A 20,439-nucleotide genomic window follows, 5' to 3' on the forward strand; every position below is an offset into this window, starting at 1 on the left:
GGTGAGGGATCGCAGCGCGGATTGCCGACAGAAGCGGAACGAGACGGGACAGTACGATGCAGGAGCTGTCCAAAGGCTGATCGAGTGATGGTAAATAAGAGTACGTCTCGCAATTAATCAGGACAGTGCGGAACCGCCGACGAGATGATGATGGTCAGATGATAGCAGGTGATGATGGTGTATCTGTGAAACGTGATTGTGACGAGAGCGTGACAGAACAAGCACAACTCCACACAGTAGCAGACAGTGGAGGAGCACTCGCGAATTTATCTCCCGATTACTTTGAGAGAATTTGGCTGGAAATTTGGTATGTTGCAACTCGAATCTTGCGGGATCAGCTCCCGATTGTCACAAGCCGGAGTGATGCACAACCTTCTGGATGTGCCAAGGCGGTGCAGCACAGTGGCCCAAGCTCAGGCTCCAAGGCGGAAAGAAAGTCCGCACGCGGTGATGCAGTTGCGGAACATCTCTACTGCGCATTCCTCCACCAAATGTCGCGCTCCTCATCCTACCTTTCCAGCTACCAACATCCTTCATCATCATCGCCCAATTCAACCGGCTCCTTATTCGATCGCAGACTTCCACTTGGAACGCTGCAACACACTAGAGGTATCTGGCGCGCTTGCTGCCCCCTCTCGCTCGTCTAAGTTCCTCGTTTCAGTGTCTGACGCATGATCGCCAAAAACAAGCAACGGTCACGGCAACACTCTTTCTCGATCAACCCAACGATAAACACAGCACCTCGTTCTACGTATCCACACATCCTCTTGCGAAACTCCTACCGGCTGATCGTGGCTAGCTCACTGCTCTTACTCGTCGGCATCGCCCCTTTCCTCATCCTCGCCGACTCTCGAGACACGTCCGCTAGCCCCATCTACCTGCGCTTTCCCTACAACTGCCTCTTCTTCTTACCGCTGCTGATCCCCCTCACCACCTACGTCGTCATCGCCCGCTGGACCGGAGAAAAGCACTACCGCCATTCATAAGCCATGCCGTCCTCCTCCACCATCTCGTCCTCGGACAAGTCCAAGGTCAAATCTGCCATTCCATCCTCCAGCAACAAGATCATCACTGCCACCGTCGGACGTGTCTATGCTGCTCACCCCTCCCCTTCGCAATGGAGCTATACCGGGGTTGAAGGTGCCATCGCCTTTGTTCGTGACCTTGTCAAAGCCACCTTCTACTTCAAGGTTGTCGATCTCAAAGGCACCCGCGGCGTCATTTGGGAGCATGAATTCTACGAGGGCTTCCAGTACAACCAGGACCGCACCTTCTTCCACTCTTTCGAAGGCGACGAGTGTCTCATCGGCTTTTCCTTTGCCGACGAGGGCGAAGCGAACGACCTTTTCAAGAAGGTCAACAACCGATCCAAGTACGCAAAGTCCAAATCCAGCTCGTCCAGCTCCAAGAAGAAGAAGGCCCCTTCGGGCGGCAAGATCGACAAGTCCATGATCGGCGCCCCCTCGGGTTTCAAGCATGTCGCTCACATGGGTTTCTCCGCTGAGCATGGCTTCAGCTCTGAAAACGTCGATCCCACGTGGCAAGCGCTGCTCGAACAGCTCGGAAACCTTGGCATCAGCGAAAAAGACATCCGCCAGAATGAGAGCTTCATCAAGGACTTTGTCGGCAAACGTGGCGGCCCAGGCTCTGCTGCTGCCAAGCCAGCGCCTCCCGCAGCTCCCAAGGCCAAGAAGGTGCCGCCTCCCGCTCCAACGAGCAAGCGCAAGGCGCCTCCTCCGCCTCCAGCTCCAAGGTCTCGCCATGCCGCAACTGCCTCCACTGCCTCTGCATCTTCTGCTGCGCCTCCTCCGCCGCCTCCACCACCTCGCTCGGGTGCAGGCGGCTTGTCTGCTCCTCCTCCGCCTCCGCCACCTCCCGTACGTGCTCCAGCTGGATCCAGCGCACCGCCGCCTCCCCCTCCGCCTATGCGACCTGCAGCGGGTGGCGGCGCGCCTCCGCCTCCGCCTCCTCCACCGCCCATGGGTGGAAGCGGCGCTCCCCCTCCACCACCGCCGCCGCCCCCCGCTGGCGGCTCGCCTCCCCTGCCACCACCTCAGGATGGTCGCGGTGCGCTGCTCGCTTCCATCCAAGGCAAAAGCGTGCACAATCTGAAAAAGACCGACGCAGCTGCTCCACCTGCTCCAGGAAGAGCTGCTGTTGCTGGTGGTGTCGCTGGAGCTGCAGTAGGCGCAGGCGCAGCTGCCGTTGCATCAGGCTCAGAGTCGCCAGGTGCAGGCGGAGGTGATGGCGATCTTGCGAGTGCTCTGGCTGCTGCACTCAGTCAGCGCAAGGAAAACATGGGCGACTCGGACGAGGAAGGTTCCGACGACGACTGGTAGATCTTTCAAGCAATACTGTCGACCGACAATCCCAGTCCACACTCTAGCAACATGCAATAATCATCACTATTCCACAACAGAAAACAGAACCTGGTTGTGTACAGACGGACGGCACCAAAGCTATAGCTTAGTTGACCGCCACGGCGGCAGAAGGAGCGCTCAACAAGTCTTGCTGCGACTGAGGCGGCTGCGCAGTTCGCGCGGCGAGGCCCAGCTTGTTCCGTTCCAATGCCTGTTTGATGAATTCGGCTCCGGTGATGGGGGCGTACTTTTTGCCAGGACCTTGGATGATTGTGTCGCTGCGTGCCTGGTTAAAGAAAGCGATGGAGTAGCGTGCACCTTTGGGCTCGCCTTGACGTGGCAGCCTGACGCGGTGGAAGGTCGACTTTAGCCTGTCATCTGACCACCTCATGAGCTGATCGCCGATGTTGCAAACAATCCTGTCACTTCTTGCTTCCACCTTCTTCCAAGTGTTTCCGTGACCGAAATCGCCGACCACCTCTCTGCCTGGGCACACCTCGAGACCGCCTTCTCCGTCCCGCTGGAAGAGCATGGTGAGCACGTCAAAGTCGGCGTGACTGCCTGCTCGCCAGAAGTTTTCGCCAAAATCTTTGCCCTCGACGCTGTGGTAGTGCAGCAGACGCAGAGTGGACTGAGAGTCGCCGACACCGGGGTCGACGGTTCCCTCTGTGAAGGTGGAAAGGGGAAGGTCGAGGCCCTCGGCGAAGCACTCCATGACCTTGATGCTGAGCTCTTGCACTGCGTGCATGAACGCTTCGGCGCGCTTGCGGAAGCCGGGCACGTCATTGTCCGAGGGCCACATTCCCTCCATACGTGCGAATTGGAGCTGCATCGACTCCTTTTGGTCAGCGGTACCGGTAGAGGGTCGGATCTGGGCCCCCTTCTCCCAACCCATGTTCTTGCCGTTGAGCGGCGTTTTAGCCTTGACCTCGTCGGGCTTAGCAAAGAACTCCTGCGACAGAGCAAAGGCGTCCTGGACTTGCTCGGCGGAGATGCCGTGGTTCTCGAGAGTGAAGAAGCCGATGCGGGTGCTTGCGTCCATGAGTTGCTCGATGATCTTGGCGCGGCGCTCGCCAAAGTTGTGAAGAGAGATGCAAGGCACCGTGCTCTGGTCGTCGGTCTCGAAGCTCATTGTGACGAATATGTTGCGGGGTGAGGCAAGATCGAAAGAGAAGTGCTTGACGTCGGTGGGATATATTGTTCGAGTCGATCGTCGTTGAACTGGCCGACTTTTTATCCCTTTCCTCTGTTGTTGCCGAGTTGGAAGAGCAGAACGGGTACCTATCAAGCAAAGCAAGCAGAGGAAGTCAGCGGATGATGTGATCCAAACAGCAATGAGCGACCTCAAAGACAGTTTGCGGTCTGCACCGGCAATGAAACATGCGCCGGAGAATCCGAAAAGTGACAGCCTTCACGCCGTTTGCCAGTTTCGCCAGTCGAGATAAGCGTATGCGGGGGCATGTTCGGCGGATTTCCCGCGGCGATTTTTTCCCTACTGTACCGTACATTATCAGCTGTGCCACGAATTCTTACACCAATCACGCTTGCGCTGTAACAAACTTTGCTCCGTGCAGGAGTCGTCCGACATGCACTTCTACGACCTCGTCAATATTCTCAACGCCTCAACACCTCAACATCTCGGAGTTGACCGACGCTTGCTACAGGACGTGAGAACCTGGCCTTTGAACGTCTTGGTTCGAACAAAAGTCGCTGACCCGATAAGTATTCATTGAGCATTCCTACTTTACTTCTACCAACTAGACACCCCTCCGAGAAGCATCCCGAGAAGCATCAAGAACCACACAAGATGCTCGTCACAACATTTGTGCTTGCCCTCCTGGCGATTGCTCAAGCTGGTGCCTATCGGGAAAACATCCATCCCGAGTTTCATTCCGGTCTCTCAATCAATTCGGTCCCGGCTGCGGATCGCGACCACTGGATGCGCGTAGCCAGCGAAAGTATTTGGTACCCTCCAGTCTCGCACCCCTGCCCTCAGGCACCCTTTGGCACCGCCATTGTCAACACGACGTCGAACGAACTCATCTGTGCCATCGCCAATCGCGTCGGATCGACGGGCGACCCCACCCAGCACGGCGAAATTACAGCCATTCAGCACTGCACCAACGTCTTGCAAAAGAAGGGTCTGACTCCACAGCAAATCCTGGCCGCATGGAAGGACTTTAGCTTGTATACAAATGCAGAGCCATGCACCATGTGTTTGAGCGCCATCCGCTGGGCCGGGTTCAAGGAGGTCATCTACGGAACCAGCGTCAGGACCATTGCCGAGAGTGAGTGGAACTCCCGAGCAGACACCTAGCGTTGTTCCGCATTGCTAACCCCTCGACACTTTTCTCTTGCGCTACAGATGGCCGCAACCAGATCTACATCCCCTCGAACCTCGTCCTCGAGAAGAGCTATTCTTTCGGTCACGCCACCTTGATGTAAGTTGCCGACCGGTTCAAGTCAAGAGGTGTGAACTACATACGCTAACTCCTTGGTATTGCTGCACTCAGGCTGGGAAATGTCTTGACCGAGGAAACAGACCCGCTCTTCAAACACCAATTCAACGAATCAGCTCCTTGCCGTAAGTCACCGCTTCCCAGTCATTTACCGCTCTCAATTGCAAATGAAGGCAGAAAAGCTGACCTTCGTATTCAACTGTCCGGCATGACGAACACAGCTCTGGGCTGTCAAAGGATGCAGGTAGGAAACGCCCGTGTAAAAACGTGCGAGCCTGTAGCCAACTGGCAGAAGCTCGTACATCTCACTCATGCAGACGATGAGCGAGTGGGTGCTCAGCCAACGGCAAAGACTCCGCTCCACATTGAATTGTAGATACAGCCTTCATATGTCACCAGCCACCCCGCAATGCACAATCAAGTCTCTATCTGCTGATCTCCTCATTGAAGTCCGTATGAACCCGGGAAACGCCTTATGACGACTCGAAACGATTGGCCCGCGTTGGACGATCGCGAGTGCCCGGCTGCAGTCTGCGGACCTGACCGAGACGCACGGCCGAGATTCCTCAGAAGTGATTCTAATCTACTCCACACCGCAATATTCTAAGCGTGGACGTGATGAGCGCGGGGAAGACCAAGCGTCCCATGTGCATTCAGCGTCTTGACGGCCGACGCTGCGCAAACACGGCCGCCATTGGACGGATTCACCGCGGATTGCCCAACGAGATAACGAATAGCAGAAATTCCTGGGACGCGCGAACCTGTCAGGCACGGCCGAGTTTGCCATGTGGCGCCCGTCAAGATTTCGCGCTTATCAACAATCAACAGCATCACCGCTCCTCTGGCTCTCTCAATGCGACCATGCAGGTCTTGGCATTCGTTCGTCCCTGCAGTCCGGCCCTCCCCAGTCCAGACTCTTGCTGATTGGAACTTCTTCTTGTCCCGCTGATAAGGTAAAGAGAAATCGGCCTTCCGCTCCGCATCTCGGTATCTCCATGCAAACTTCGTGTCGCATCCTTTGCTCAGATCGAGCGTCTTACTACATAAGGCTTGTCATGTCGAGAGTCGCCTCGTTTGCCTCTCGGTCTTCTCCGAAGGCCCTGTTGCGGGGTTTGCCACGCGATACGAAAACAACTCGTGGTTTGTGATAGCCGCACCTACCTTTCAACATCAGTAATCTCGCAGCACATGCATAACCCTGATCATGCGAGGGTCCTATCTTGCACAGTCGGCTATCGTGGTATCCACAGCTATCTATTGCAACCATGTCTTTACCGAGGATGTATAAAGCCATGAGCGTTTGCAACATTTTCCTGGTAACGCAATACATCCTTCACCAACACCAACCTCCCCTCCCTCACACACGATGGACAACAAGCCCGCCGCTACCGTCGAAGAGGGCACCCTTGCCACTCTGCCCGACGCTCCTAAGCGATCCTTCACTGGAAAGATCAAACGCTGTATCAAGGCCCTCGGAACTCGGGACGCATGGCTCGGCGACCACAACTACCTCGCGCTTTTTACTCCTACAATTCCTTTCGTCTCCAAGGCCAACACAGCCGCCTTGCCCTTCTACTCGGTCAATGCCCGCCTTCCCATCTTCCTTGCCTTCGTCCTTGGGCTCCAACATGCGCTTGCTATGGTTGGTGGTGTCGTTACACCTCCTCTCCTCATCGGCGGCAGTTCCGGTGCGAACCTCGGTCAGGCAGACACCCAGTTCCTCATCGCTTCTACCTTGATCTGGTGTGCCTTCGGCACGGCCCTCCAGGTCTCGCGAACTCGCCTCTTCAACACCAAGTACCACCTCGGCACCGGTATCGTCAGTGTGACGGGTGCCAGTTTCGCCACCGTCTCAATCGCCCTGTCGTTCTTCGCCCAGAGTTATGCCGACGGCTCGTGCCCCGTCGGAGCGGGTGGGGTTAAGCTCCCGTGCCCCGAGGCCATGGGTGCCTTCCTGGGAACCTGCTGTCTTTGTGGCCTGATCGCCATTGTTATGGCTTTCATCCCTCCGCGCGCCATCCGAAAGCTTTTCCCTCCTCTCATCGTCGGAATGATGCTGGCTCTCATTGGCGCTTCGCTCGTAAAGAGTGGGATTCAGAACTGGGCGGGCGGCAGCGCTCCGTGTGCCACAAACCATTCGATCATGTGCACCATTGGCAGCCGAAAGCAGTACTGGGGTTCGGCTCCCTTGATCGGTCTTGGCTTTGTCTCCTTCGCCACCATCATACTTTGCGAGATTTTTGGAAGTCCCTTCCTCAAGTCGGCCTCGGTGTTTGTGGGTCTTGTCACCGGCATGATCGTTGCCGCCGCCACGGGATACTTTAACACGGCAACGATCAACAAGGCACCCGCGGGAAGCTTCCTTTGGACCAAGACGTACCCCCTTAGCATCAAGGCTCAACTCATCCTGCCTCTTTTGGCTGCCTACGTTGTCATTGTCGCCGAGACTGTCGGCAACGTCACGGCTTCGTGCGATGCTTCGCGCTTGCCCATGGACGGAGTCGAGTTTGAGTCGCGCATTCAGGGCGGCATGCTTGCCGACTCGCTCTCTGCTACTCTTGCTGGTCTTGCCATGGTTCCTCCCCTGACTACGTTCTCGCAGAACTCGGGTGTCATCTCGCTCACACGCAACGCCTCGCGTACCGCCGGATTCGTCTGCGCCGCCATCCTCTTCCTCATGGGCGTCATCGGCAAGTTCTCGTCGCTCTTTGTCGCCATGCCTTCCAGCGTTCTCGGTGGATTCACCACCTTCCTCTTCGGCTCTGTCGCGGTTGCTGGTATCCGCATCATGGCTTATGCCAAATGGGACCGAAGGGCGCGCTTCATTGCCACGGCGGGCATGAGCTTGGGTCTGGCCAGCTTAACCAACCCGAGCTGGTTCTCGTACTTTTTCACCTACCACGGCTCCAACAAGGGTCTCAGGGGTCTCATCCAGGCCATCGTTCTCATTGTTGAGGAGCCTTACCTCATCTCGAGCTTGCTCGCCATCTTGCTCAACGCTATCCTGCCCGCAGAGATGGACGATGAACACTCGACCTCGGAACAGGATGAGACCACCTCCTCCAACGACGGCCTCGACTCGAAGGTCGACGCTGAGGTTTCCCACAACACAACGTCCCAAGTGCCCGACCTCGAAAGCGGCGAGGAGGCTCAGAAGAAATGGAACCAGCCCGGAACCTTCTTTGGACGCCAATGACGGGCCTGTCCGCTTCTTGATAGATGTACCTTAGCTTTTGATACGGGATCTGACCTTGCAAATGATGACTTTGCTTCCCCAACATTCGCTCAAAACGTTTGACTTGAGCACACGCGCGTTGTCGTCAATGACTGACATACGTTATTTCTTGTAGCCGCCTCGGTCAACTGCCTTGGACGGAAGAAGGGGGCGTATACTGCCAGCGCTCACACGAAAACTGTCGATCAATGACGACACTCTGACACGGATGTGTTCGGAACAATCCTTTTTTATGTATAAATCAAGTTAAAGTTACACAAGATAGTACATGACATGCTGACCCTGACCGAAAAGCACGAAAAGCTCAGAAGCACAAATATTGAGATGCTCTGCTGGCAAATGCTCTGAGCTGCTGCTTCCTGCCTTGCTCGGCGCGCTCTGCGTCGTCCTCGCGTTCCTCTTCGGCGTCCTCCTCCTCCTGCTCTTCTTCGTCCTCGAGCAGCACGGGTAGCTTTTCTCCCGCACCCTCTCGGATCAGATCCCTCCTCTTCCTCCTGAGGTCCTTCTCATACTGCACTGTGTCTGTGTACAGATCGATCTCCTCGATCGGGATCAGCTTGGACTTCTTCCACAGCTTCCACCCAACAAACAGGACGGCAAAGAGGCCAATTTCGACGTAGTACGAGAAGAAGTCCGAGACGCTGAACGGCTTGAAGCAACTCCAACCCTGGACGAGGATCATTAGGACGGAACCAATGACCACCACATACGGCCCCCACGGCTGCGTCCAATTCTTGTAGACGAGTGACGACTGCTTGCCTTGCTTGACGATGGCCTTGTGGAAGCGGATAGAGGAAAGACCGATGCAAGCCCACGAGATCTGATTGCTGACACCAACAAGATTCTGCAACCAGCTCCAGAGATCGCCCGCGCCAATGTAGCTGGACCCGAAGCATAGACCAGAGACGCTCGCGGTGCACAACAAGGCAACCCACGGCACACGACTGCTCTTGGAAACAGTAGCGAGGAACTTTGGAGCTTGGCCATTGACAGCCATGTTCTGCAGGACTCTAGTTCCGGCGTAAAGGGCATGGTTTCCGGCCGAGATGGCGCTGGTCATTACGACCGCGTTCATGAAGCTAGCGGCACCGGGTGAGCCGAGCTGCTTGAAGACGAGTGTGAAGGGAGACACGGCTGCATTCTTAGACTTGAGACCGGGCGTGTCGTAAGGAATGTCGATACCGATGATAAAGAGGGCGAGGACGTAGAAGATGATGATGCGCCAGAAGACGTTGCGGATCGTCTTTGGAATTGTCTTGGCGGGATTGCGTGTCTCGCCGGCAGTAATAGAAAGCGATTCAGTTCCGCCAAATGCAAAGGAGGCAGTAACAAAGGATGAAACCCAACCTCCGAATCCACCCACGAAGGGAGCATCCCCGATGGTCCAGTACCTGAAACCGAGATAGGAGTTTGTGTCGTTGACGCCGGCATTGACCACAATACCAACAATGATGAAGACGATGATGGTGCTGATCTTGAGAAGAGAAAGAATATACTCGAGCTCGGCGTAGCCACGCACCGAGATAACATTGACAGCGATAAGGAAGGCGAGGAGAATGAGAGACAGGGCCCAGCCCGGGAACGAGTCGGTCCAGAACTTGAGAAGGATCTGACAAGCTGTCAAATCAGAGGCGACGCTGATAGCATCGTTGAAAGCATAGTTCCATGCGAGTGCTAGTCCGGTTGCCGATGAGACGTATCTAGTAGTGAAGAGGTTGAAGGCACCCGACGAGGGCATGAAGGTGGACATCTCGCCCATGGCGACCATGGTGAGGTAGACGATGACACCAACGAGCGAGTAGGAGATGAGGATGGAGAGCGGACCGGATGTGGCGAGCGCTTTGCCCGAGCCGAGGAAGAGACCCGTACCGATGGTACCTGCGAGGGCAATCATCTGAATGGTACGCTCGCTCAAAGCACGTCGTAAACGAACTTGCTGGAGAGCAGCATCGGTGATAGGTGGGTGTGCGGGCGACCCAAAGTCGGTGCCGGTGGCTTGAGATCCAATCTTGGACAGAGAGGCGGCGTCGTCCTTTTCGATCTGGTCGGAAGCTGCTGCCGAAGGATTTGTAGTCATTGTAGGCCGAGCAATATAGCCTTGGTCGACCTCGATGCCAGTGTCGGCTTTGCCGACGTTGTTCGCCATGGCGGAGCCGGTTTGCAAAGCGCAAAAATAAAGAGGATGATGGTGATGGTCGGAAAGAAAGTTGACGCGGTCGAAAGAGACCAAGAAGCAAGTGGGCGAGACATGTGGCTAGAAGCGATGGTCGCCATGACGGGGCAATTAAGGAGGAGACGTAGGTTGAAGGAGCGTTCGATGGCGTGCTCGATGCATGGGTAGGATTCATTCAATGCATGGACCCTTTCAACACTTTTGCATCTCGCATCATCTCTGTCTGCTCTTCTCGTTTGCACTGAACAAATCAGAAGCGAGCCTGGCCGAGGTGTGTGTGATTGCTCGGAAGAGCCGTTGCAAGTGTGCACAAAGCGACAGACACAGCGCCACAACAGAAATTTTTATATTACTACAATAAATCTGTCAAAAACGGCGAAATAAGCGAGCAACACAGTTCGGGGAGAGTTGACCGACGGCAATGAAGTTTCTTGCGCTCTCCAGTTAAACACACAGTTTCCTGTTCGGCAAGGCCGATTGCACCATTCTAGCATGGATCGTCGTTACAGTCACTACAGCGCATCTTGGTCTGTTCCTGCATGTCCACCCACGAGAGCATCATCCATCGAGGTCGTTGTAGAGGTACATCCTACCCTCCCAAGCTCTCAACTTGCCTCGCTCACCATCCTGCAACGTCTCGAGTACTATCTTTGCTTTGCTTCCTCCCGCCTCCTCTGGTACCGTATACTGTTGTGGAGCATCCGAAAAGTTGAGCACCACAAACGCCCTCTCACCAGCATCGCCGTCTTTGCCGCCCTCTGCAATATTGATGTATTTGAACAGCTGTTCATCGTCCCGCTCTACAAGCCGGAACTCTCCTCGTCCAAGCAACGAAGCGTGCTTCTTCCTCACCGCGAGCGCTTTGCGGTAGAACGCCAGAACAGACTGGTGGTCCTTTTCCTGTGCAGCCACGTTGATGCTCGTGTAATTGTCGTTGGTCTTCATCCACGGTACCGTGTTCGGGTCGGCGCTGAATCCGCCATTCGGTGCATCGCTCCACTGGACCGGCGTGCGCGCACTGTCCCTGCCCTGCTTGTTGATGTCCTCGAGCGTCTTTTTGAGTACCTGAGCGTCGCCGCCGGAACGCTGGTCTGCATCTCGATAGTAGTTGACCGCGATCACATCCTTGTACTCCTCGTGTGTCCAGGTGGTGGGGATGTTGGTCATGCCGATCTCCTGTCCTTGATATAGGTAAAGCGTGCCAGTCAACCCGACCTCCATCAATGCAAGCATCTTGCCGCTCGCTGTGATATGCTCTGGCTTGGCCGAGGCATACTTGTTGATGGCCCTCGGCAGGTCGTGATTCTCCAAAAACACCGTCGGCCACGCATCCGTTCCCTCGACGAACCGCTGCCACTTCTCCACCACCTCCTTCAACTCCTTCAGCGAGAACTCGTGCGTGAAATAGAAATCATTGTCGTCCCTGCCCAGTATGGAAATGTCAAACTGAAACACCTGGCTCAGCTCGTTGCGTTCAGCCGAAATGTACCGCAGAACGTCCTGGATATCGGGTGTAGCTGGCAGTTCCCCAACGGTCATTGCATCGTAGCGGGCAAAAATGGCACCCATCTCTTGCAAATACTCGTGCATCCTTGGACCGTTGCAGAACACATCGTCGCCGATCTGCCATTCAGCGAAGGGGTCAGTGATGGGCGCATCCGGGAAGTCCATCGGCTTGCTGTACAGATTCACGGTGTCCACTCTGAACCCGTCGATGCCCTTCTTGAGCCAGAACTCGATCGTGTCGCTGTATAGCGTGTGTCTACACTCTGCATTGGTCCAGTTGAGATCCGGCTGCTGTGGCGTGAAGAGGTGCAGGTAGTACTCTTGCGTCGCCTCATCCCACGTCCAGGCGGATTGATTCAACGCACCCCTCCAATTGTTGGGCGGACTTCGCTCGCCTGTGGTAGCATCGTACTTGGCGGGCCGCCAGATGTACCAATCTCGTTTCGGATTGCCCTTGCTGCTTTTCGATTCTTGAAACCAAGCATGCTGGTCCGAGGTGTGGTTGATGACGAGATCCAGGATGAGCTTGATGCCGCGCGCGTGGCATTCGCGGATCAGCTCTTCCATGTCCTGCAACGTACCGTAGGGTGGATAGACGTTTTGGTAGTCCGAGATGTCGTAGCCCATATCAACCTGAGGCGAGTCGTACATGGGGGATAGCCAGATGGTATTGACCCCGAGCGACTTGACGTAGTCGAGAGTCGAGATAATGCCTGGAATGTCGCCAACGCCATCGTTGTTGCTGTCTTTGTACGAAGCTGGCCAGATCTGGTAGACGACTGCATCGCGAAACCAGAACGTGCGAGCGTCTTTTCCGTTGAGAGCTGGGATCTTGTCGGAAGGCATTCTGGTGAAGAACAGCTATGGGTGGTAACCGGCAAACAACGAGGAGACTGTTCCGCAAAACGGTATCGCTATTGTACAGTCTCAAAGCTAAGGCTGCGCACGGTGAAGACGGCTTGACCCCACATTCCCCCTTGCTCAGCGTGGGGAAAGCGTGGCCACAGTTGCCAGGAAGCGCAGAGCACTCCGAGCATATGACCGAGCACTCACCGAGGTCTCTCTTGTGCCGAATTGACCGGTGCGCCCGCAAGCCTGTAGCTTGAAGTCTAACATTTGGAAACAAACACATTCAACATGTCGGCCGACAAGCGAGTGGAGGTTGAAATAGGCAATGACGATCGGCCATTCCGATTCGGAGAGAGTCGCGTTTTGCAGACCTGGAAGAAAGCTGGACTGGCAACGCAACTGCACGGACGCCATCCTCGTCGTTTCTTGGTTGTCGTCGTCGTCTTCTTTCATCGTCACCATCTCCATCCATCATCGGCAAACCAAGGCAACAATGGCGTCTCAACAGGCTTCCACATCCACCACAAAGGTGTCGTCTGAGGACATCATCTCGCAAAAGGTAGGCTCTCTTCCCTTTCACCACGTTCTCACAGGCCTCCACCAAGCTGACACTTTCCGCCTTTGTTTCACCCAAACAGACCGACCTTTGCATCAGCAATGCAGTAGTCAAGACCGGTATTGGCTTCTCGGCTGGTGTTGTTCTCTCGGTTCTCCTCTTCCGACGTAAGTCGACGCATCGTACGGGGGATTACATTTCGCCATGTGCACTACTCACCATTCCAAACCCTTGTTTCCACAGGACGTGCCTTCCCCGTCTGGCTCGGCACCGGCTTCGGTCTCGGCTCGGCATACACCGACTGCGAGCGCTCGTTCAACCCCATCGCTGTGCCCGGTGTCCGCGTCATCCCTTCGTCCTCCTCCACCTCGGTCTCGGCGACCAGCTCCGCACCTCAAACTACATTCGAGAAGCTTCAACAAAAGGCCGGCGAAGCCTTCTCTGCTGCCAAGGTCCAGGCTGCCGACGGACTCGAAAAGGCGCAGGACAAGGGCGCCAGCGCCGTCGAAAAGGTCGAAGCAAAGGGCCAGCAGGCCCTCGACTCGGCCAAGGCAGAGGCAAAGAAGGTCGAGGACAAGGTGCGCAGAATTTAGATTTGTCCGTCAGCCCCAACTCATTCCGGCCATCGCACGACAAGATGCTCTCCTTGACAATCTTATCCCAACATCCAATACATCAATTTCTATCAACATCAATGTATGCCGTGCAAAAGACTGGACCAATAGCGAAAGGGATGCTTTGATCACGTCGCTTGTCAGGCATGCAAGTGCGCATCGACCACTCGTGGACAGAGTCTTCAGAGATGCAGGGATGCCTTGGACGGTCCATCCCTATCTCCTCTGCATCTTGTCTGGGCACTTGAGTTGGGGTTGACTCCTTTCTGGAGTCCATATGAGAATGGCTGTGTTGACAATCTGCCTGTCCCCTTCTTCCCTCTTCGTCATTTGCGTAGTACCGCATCCATTCGACGCTCGAACCTCCTGCAGCTACCGCCGACGGTAAGCGCCTCCCGGGCTCCGACTGCCTCGCGTGTCGCTTGACCGGCTTTGCCGCTATGACGGGTCTGGGCGCGTACTCGTTTGTCGAGGCCTATCGCATGGGCGTATTTCGTCGCTCGTCCGCAGCAGCTGTTGCCGGCGTCAAGCCTCGACCCGTGTGGGGCGCGACGCTAGTCGTGTTTGGCGTGGGATGTATCGGCGCCGGTGTGATTCGGCTTGGCATGTGACCAAAGTGCTCGCGCAATCCACTGTTTTTGATCCACTGAGCTGAGCGCCGCCTGGACGAAATGAAACAAAAAGGCTAGCCCTCCCACACGAGCCTGCGTTGCAAAGGCGTGGTTGGTCTTGGCGGTTGTCGCCCGACTTGAGATGCTTATGAAGGTTGCTTGTTGAGAACTTCATTTGGCAGGACTTGCCAACGTTGCAGGGTCGAGAGAAGGGCGGGGAGCGATGGCATATATAATGATCGGTATCCGCCCTCGATTTGCACTCCTGACATCGTCTCTTGTCCTCAGATACTAGCATCACCCCAACATCGTCTTGTAATCTCTGCTATGAACCACCAGCTCGATCACTTTAATATAATGCTCAGAATCTCAACCCAACTTTCCCTGCTTACCACCACCTTCATCATCACGCTCACGTTCCTCATCATTGACGGCGGAGCGTCCCCGATCGGACTCAGAGCATCGGAGTGGGACGCGATCCTATCCAACCGGAGCCTCGACCAAGTCGCTGGTACAGCCGCCTCGTCCAAAGTGGAGAGAGCCGTGCACAAGCATGTCTTTAAACCTTCGTGCCAAGGTGCTATCTGCAACCATGCAGATTTCCTCGATTGAAACAGCCTCAGCAAAAGACGCCACTTCGTTGCAACCCTGGCAGGATCCGAGAGGCTTGTTAGCCGCGCTGTCTGCACGCTGAGACGACCAAGGCGAATTTGGACAAGGTGGAGGGGAAAGATGGAGCGAGGGAGCAAGGCTTTTCCCACGTTGTGCCTGCGATCGATGTGCCACGGGTTGGCTGGCCCAGCAAAGACTTCTTCCAAGTCAACAACTGGAGCGTGGCTGACATCCGGCTGTGAGTCCTCTCTGTCTGTTCGCAGTCTTGTTGAACGCTATTGGGTGTGCGCGTGAGAGAGCGTCTGCATGAACAACTGCGAGATGGGAAAAACTAGCCATGAGATTTCGCGTCCCGCTTTGCATATGAACTGCAGGCCACGGACAAACTCATGTTCCTGGTGTTCCTGTCCCTCTCGCAAGGAACTTCGTGCTACACCACGTCCTTAGCACCCTCACTCGATCGAAACTCGTTTCTAGCATACGATCGCCGAGAAGCGCCAACCCTCCTAGCGAACCGCGGATGGCACGCTCTATGAATAGGCTTTGAGTCACGCAAAGCGACGGCATTCGGATGGGTGAGCGAGTTTATCAGACTCCGTCGGAGAGGCAGTGAGGTTGGTTTGCAGAGCAAGCGTTCACACGTTGTGCCAGCTGAGATCCAATCTGCAATCTTGGATTGGACCAGAGGGAGAGGGAGACAGACAGAGATGCAGACACTGTCCCACAACCACGGGACCGCCCTTTTCTCGGCATTTCTGTTTGCGGGGCGGCATAACTGCTGTCTTCTCCTCTCTCTCTCTCTCCTCATTCTATTTCGGCAGCAACGACGGGGTATGGCGACCTCGGCGGTCGACTTATGCCAAGCGCCTACATGTATTAGACGACTGCTTCACTACAGCTGGCTGCACGTTATCGCTCCATGCAAACACGATGAGATGACCAATGGCCTGGGGCGGGAAGGGCTTCTGACGGCTATGAACACACTCCCGTCTGGTCAATTGCCAAACAAGTCAGGGTCCAACTCAGGGTTTGCTCGTTTGTTTTTTCTTTCTTTCTTCTCTTTTGCCCGCTCTCGGTGCTACGGGTATGTTTTTTCTCCCTAAGGTTGGCCGGATCGAGAAGGCAATCAATTCTCAGCTGTCGAGGTCCGCCTTGCTTTGATCTCGAGCGCCGAGTACTGGGGACGAGCAATACGCAAGCAAGCAAGTAAGGGTTGTCGGAACTCAAATCCAACCGGTCGCTTGCTTGCTTGCTTGCTTTCTCTCTTGCAGCCAAAACCTGGCTAGCTGTTGCAAGTGTTGCTTTTCTGGTCGTCCCCGGGCCGTGTCTGCTGCTGCTGCTCCTGCCCCGGTGTCACACGGACAGACCGATTTCCAGGACACAGAGATCGTATATATCCACGCCCGTAGCTGCCGCCTCTTCTTTTGTGACCATTGTCCCCCGTGCCCATTACCCATCGAGACTCCTCCCTGCCGCACGATGTCGACAACCGAAACCAAACTCAAGACCAAGACCAAGACCAAGGTCACGGCCAATGGCCCTCGTGACACCGCACACACGATGCACAAGGAAAACTCGTCCATGTTTCGCCTAACCACGCAGCTCATGCAGCAGAACCGTCCGCAGGTGTTTGTCAACATCGCGCTCGCCTTCATCTTTCTCGCCGACTTCTTCTTGACGAGCTTCAACCTCTGTCATCGTCTTCTCATCAAGCTGGGCATCATCAAGCCCTTGCCCGAAAACTGCGTTCCCCCAGCCTTCTCGCCTACCAGCCCTCCGCCTTTCGCGCAGTGGCCCTTGACACACATCTACTGCCGATTGATCCACGTATATAACCTGCTGACCGACTACAACGAAGATGTGAGGCTGCATCACGATCTGTACTGCCGCAAGCCCAGGAACGACTGGATTCGAGACTGGGCTTACTGGGATGGGATCGGATACAAGGGCGAATTTGGCGCACCGTACGCTGCGACGGACAGGGACAGCCGCTGCCCCTGCCCCGGGCTGAATGTACTGGCCACCCACGGACTGGTTCACCAGACTGGTCGCAAGATTGCTGCGTCCAAGATGGTCGTGGCTCTGTCGCGAGCATACAACATCGCACCTACCATGGCGTTGCAGCTCTACTCTCCGCTTTTCCCCGTGTTCAGCGATCGCGGCCACATTCTCGACCTCGAAGATATTGGCATTGCCAACATCATCGAGCACGACGCGAGCCTGTTGCGCCCGGACTACCACCTGGCCGACCGCAAGGGCGACCCCACCGCAATGTCGCGACCGCATCAGGACATGATCGATCGCTGGTTCCCTGCTCACGACAAGCACGGTAAAGTGAATCCCGACCTGACCGACCGCGACTTTGCTGAGGCGTTGTGCATCCGCCGCACCGAGTCGCGCAAGCACAACCGCCAGTACAGCTCCAATGTGGTGCAGAGTCTCATCGGGTCAGGAAGCTGCTGTTTGATGCTCAACGTGTTTGGCGGTAAAGTTCTGGACCTGCGCGAGATGGCAGGTAGCGTCGATCGTGACTTGCCAGGTATCCGGACTACCGAGACGGGTAAGAGATACGGATACGAAAGGATCCCCGCTAGGACGATCAAGGGCAAGCAGGGTGCCGAGGGCTGTCCCGTCGCCTCTTCCAGCTACAAGCAGAAATGGCAGCCAGCAACAGGCAAGTGGTGGTACGGTATGACTATCATTCAAGCGCTTTGGACGACGTTCAAGATCGAGATGCGTGCAAGGGCATGAATGCTGCTCTCAGCGCTTCTTCCATCATTCTACGCTACATTCTGTATGATAAATTACTGTTTTCTTTCGTCGTCTTGCAAGATCTCGCATTTGTTTGGCATTGCTGATGGCGCATTGTGACTTTGCAGAGTGACAAGAAAGCTAGATATTATTATATTAAATAATATTGTCGCTTGAAAATCTGTCTAAAAAAAGTGAGAATTTCTCGACTGCGCAGCTCCTCCACCTGGACGACATCATCACTTTGTCACTTTCTCCTCTACGACCACATCATCGACTCGTCCAGGTTCGACTCGCAGTACATTTAGCTACACGTCGATCTGGTCATGTTCAAGTCACTAGGCTTGCTGGCCAAGCTGCCATGCCCTGATCATGCCAAGGGCGAATGTGAGGCCAACAGAGCGCTGTGCCCCTTTTCGCACCAACCCGTTCCACCCGTCCTCATGACAACGATCAGCGCAACACCTACCGCATCAACCAGTCGAATCGGTCTTCAAGGCGCGAATCGTCAGCGCGCTGCTTCCACCTCTGCAACTGCAACTTCACCTGTGCCCGACAGTCTGAAGCGATCAGCCCCGACGGTATCGGCGAAACCGGGTACCGATGCCAGCGCTTCAGCAGCTGCACCGCCGCTCAAGAAGGCCAAGAACGCATACACCGCCTCCAAAATCGCCTCGATGCCCTCTTCAGCGAACGCTGCTTCGACGTCAAAGAGTACGAGCAACAGCAACGACTGGTCCTTGGTCGGTCTCCAACCGCCCAAGATCGGTTTCAAGGATCATCCAGCCTCGTCCAAGATCCCACTCTCTGCACGTCAGAACGGTCTCCAAGCTTTCTACAACGGCTTCGTCTCTGCATACGAGCCTATCCTGCAAAGCCCAGACCCAGTTGTCGCGGGATGTGGTCAGAAGCTGTGCCGTGACCATGCCCTGGAGCAAGAAGCTCAACATTTTGCCAAAGTCGACAAGAACTCGTACAAGAACAGTAGCATCACGTTGCTCGTCAGTCTCAAGAAGCGAGACAGACATGCTCTTGAGACCGCCGCCGCTGCTGCAGCCAACGAGGCACGCGCGCATCAAGGTCAGCCCGACTTGCACGAGAAGGTGTTGAAGGTGCTCGTCGAGCAATGTACCGAGACAGGGACAGTGTCGCAGGTGGACGCCAAGAGGAAAGCCGTACAACAGAGAAGGTCGGGCAAGCTGGATCGAGACCGACTGGAAAAAGCTGCTTTCATCTGTCCCGTCGACCAGCTGGAGAAGTACGAGTATACCGCTGTGATCCCACCGGAATGGCAAGCCGAGGGGGGGAGCAAACCAGACGCTACTGGCGAGGTTCACGAATGCGAGCGCTGCGGAAAGAAGTTCACTGTGGGCGGCGAAATGAACGAAACCGGTACAGAGAGGATCCCACAGGGCGAAAAAGAGTGTACCTACCATTGGGGTCGGCGTCGATACGACAAGCAAGGCGGGAGAGGAGGAGGAGGACGCGCTCAGAAGTGGACGTGCTGCGACAAGGCGGTCGGCGGCAGCACTCTGGGCGACGACGGTTGCTGCTTCGGCCCGCACGTGTTCAAAGAGACGGCAGGGCTCGACTTGCATCGTCGAGAAGCATTCATCACCACCAAAGAGCTCGTCGAGTCGGTCAAGAGAGAGCAAGGCTCGAGCAAACTGGCACCGCTCGAGATTGTGGCGCTCGACTGCGAGTTGAGCTACACTACGGCTGGATTGACTTTGACCCGGTTGACATTGGTGGACGAACAGGGTGATATGATTCTCGACGAGATTGTTCGCACGCGAACCGACATTGTCGACTACAACACGCGCTTCTCGGGCATCACTGCGGAAGCGTACGAGGAGCAGGCAGTGTTTGACCTGCCCGGCGTGCGCAAGACCATGGCGCAATTCGTGGGCGAGAACACCGTCCTGGTTGGGCACGGTCTGGAGAACGATTTACGAGCGATCCGGTTGGTGCACCACAAGGTGGTGGATACGGTGATGCTCTACCCGCATGCCCGCGGGTTTCCCTTCCGCACATCTTTGCGAGACTTGACAGCGAGATTCCTGGGCAAGATCATCCAGAACGGCACGAGCTTGGGCCACTCGTCTTTGGAGGATGCGAGGATGTCGTTGGAGCTCGTCAGGCTCAAGATGGTCACTGACCCCACCTCGCCTTTTGCAAGGAAAGTGGAGGAGAAGAGCGAGGCGAAGCCGGAGAGGGCGACAGGTGTGGCCGTCGAGTCTCCTGCAAGCAAGCCGGCAGCAGCTCCTGTGCGCTCCAGCCTGTTTGGTGTCTCGTTAGCCACCGAAAGCGCGCGTTCCGTCTTTCAAAAGTGATGCACATGTATACCAGCAGCCACGTTCGAATGTTGGCGAAGCATTCACTGAGCGTTCAGTCTGTGATAATGGTTCGGCTGCGATGTTTGAGTATGCGGGACGGCGCCCGATTTGATTCCGCACAAGGTGGGAGATCGGGGTGATAAACCAAGGCGAAATTTGGAATCTTTTGACGAGAGTGGCGACCGACACCGAAGTTGAGTTGATGATGGATTTTTAGCCGCATTTCCGTCTTCCGCACTGGTTTGAGTTGGCTGAGCTGCTGGCTGGTTTCGTTTTTTTCAAAGTTGTTCAAGTTGAAATCTGATTCTCATGTGCTGAATCGGGTGTTCCCCGAACGGCTCTTCCACTTTCACCTGGTCTCGTAGTTGTCACCTGGA

General features: G+C 55.6%; 9 protein-coding genes across 9 annotated transcripts; 6 read left to right on the forward strand and 3 right to left on the reverse strand.

Annotated features, from left to right (window-relative positions):
- Positions 1 to 989: 989 nt before the first annotated feature.
- On the forward strand, positions 990 to 2,339 carry EX895_001127 (uncharacterized protein; the record flags this gene model as incomplete). The annotated part of the gene is made up of 1 exon (XM_029881727.1): positions 990 to 2,339. One exon carries the CDS (start codon positions 990 to 992, stop codon positions 2,337 to 2,339), a length of 1,350 nt encoding a protein of 449 aa, XP_029741815.1.
- A 127-nt stretch (positions 2,340 to 2,466) lies between these two features.
- Positions 2,467 to 3,492, reverse strand: EX895_001128 (uncharacterized protein; the record flags this gene model as incomplete). The annotated part of the gene is made up of 1 exon (XM_029881728.1): positions 2,467 to 3,492. One exon carries the CDS (start codon positions 3,490 to 3,492, stop codon positions 2,467 to 2,469), a length of 1,026 nt encoding a protein of 341 aa, XP_029741816.1.
- Positions 3,493 to 4,167: 675 nt separating this feature from the next.
- EX895_001129 (uncharacterized protein) lies at positions 4,168 to 5,195 on the forward strand (the record flags this gene model as incomplete). Its single annotated transcript, XM_029881729.1, has 4 exons — positions 4,168 to 4,648; positions 4,726 to 4,801; positions 4,874 to 4,944; positions 5,041 to 5,195. 4 exons carry the CDS (start codon positions 4,168 to 4,170, stop codon positions 5,193 to 5,195), a joined length of 783 nt encoding a protein of 260 aa, XP_029741817.1.
- Positions 5,196 to 6,185: 990 nt separating this feature from the next.
- EX895_001130 (uncharacterized protein) lies at positions 6,186 to 8,015 on the forward strand (the record flags this gene model as incomplete). Its single annotated transcript, XM_029881730.1, has 1 exon — positions 6,186 to 8,015. The coding sequence occupies one exon, from the start codon at positions 6,186 to 6,188 to the stop codon at positions 8,013 to 8,015; it is 1,830 nt and encodes a 609-aa protein (XP_029741818.1).
- Positions 8,016 to 8,358: 343 nt separating this feature from the next.
- Positions 8,359 to 10,200, reverse strand: EX895_001131 (uncharacterized protein; the record flags this gene model as incomplete). Its single annotated transcript, XM_029881731.1, has 1 exon — positions 8,359 to 10,200. One exon carries the CDS (start codon positions 10,198 to 10,200, stop codon positions 8,359 to 8,361), a length of 1,842 nt encoding a protein of 613 aa, XP_029741819.1.
- A 585-nt stretch (positions 10,201 to 10,785) lies between these two features.
- On the reverse strand, positions 10,786 to 12,579 carry EX895_001132 (uncharacterized protein; the record flags this gene model as incomplete). The annotated part of the gene is made up of 1 exon (XM_029881732.1): positions 10,786 to 12,579. The coding sequence occupies one exon, from the start codon at positions 12,577 to 12,579 to the stop codon at positions 10,786 to 10,788; it is 1,794 nt and encodes a 597-aa protein (XP_029741820.1).
- A 496-nt stretch (positions 12,580 to 13,075) lies between these two features.
- EX895_001133 (uncharacterized protein) lies at positions 13,076 to 14,363 on the forward strand (the record flags this gene model as incomplete). Its single annotated transcript, XM_029881733.1, has 4 exons — positions 13,076 to 13,141; positions 13,221 to 13,305; positions 13,382 to 13,716; positions 14,091 to 14,363. The coding sequence occupies 4 exons, from the start codon at positions 13,076 to 13,078 to the stop codon at positions 14,361 to 14,363; spliced, it is 759 nt and encodes a 252-aa protein (XP_029741821.1).
- A 2,091-nt stretch (positions 14,364 to 16,454) lies between these two features.
- Positions 16,455 to 17,726, forward strand: EX895_001134 (uncharacterized protein; the record flags this gene model as incomplete). The annotated part of the gene is made up of 1 exon (XM_029881734.1): positions 16,455 to 17,726. One exon carries the CDS (start codon positions 16,455 to 16,457, stop codon positions 17,724 to 17,726), a length of 1,272 nt encoding a protein of 423 aa, XP_029741822.1.
- A 326-nt stretch (positions 17,727 to 18,052) lies between these two features.
- On the forward strand, positions 18,053 to 20,059 carry EX895_001135 (uncharacterized protein; the record flags this gene model as incomplete). Its single annotated transcript, XM_029881735.1, has 1 exon — positions 18,053 to 20,059. One exon carries the CDS (start codon positions 18,053 to 18,055, stop codon positions 20,057 to 20,059), a length of 2,007 nt encoding a protein of 668 aa, XP_029741823.1.
- Between the last annotated feature and the right edge of the window lie 380 nt (positions 20,060 to 20,439).

Source organism: Sporisorium graminicola, chromosome SGRAM_10 (genome assembly GCF_005498985.1).
Source record: "Sporisorium graminicola strain CBS 10092 chromosome SGRAM_10, whole genome shotgun sequence".
Lineage (NCBI taxonomy): Eukaryota > Fungi > Basidiomycota > Ustilaginomycetes > Ustilaginales > Ustilaginaceae > Sporisorium > Sporisorium graminicola.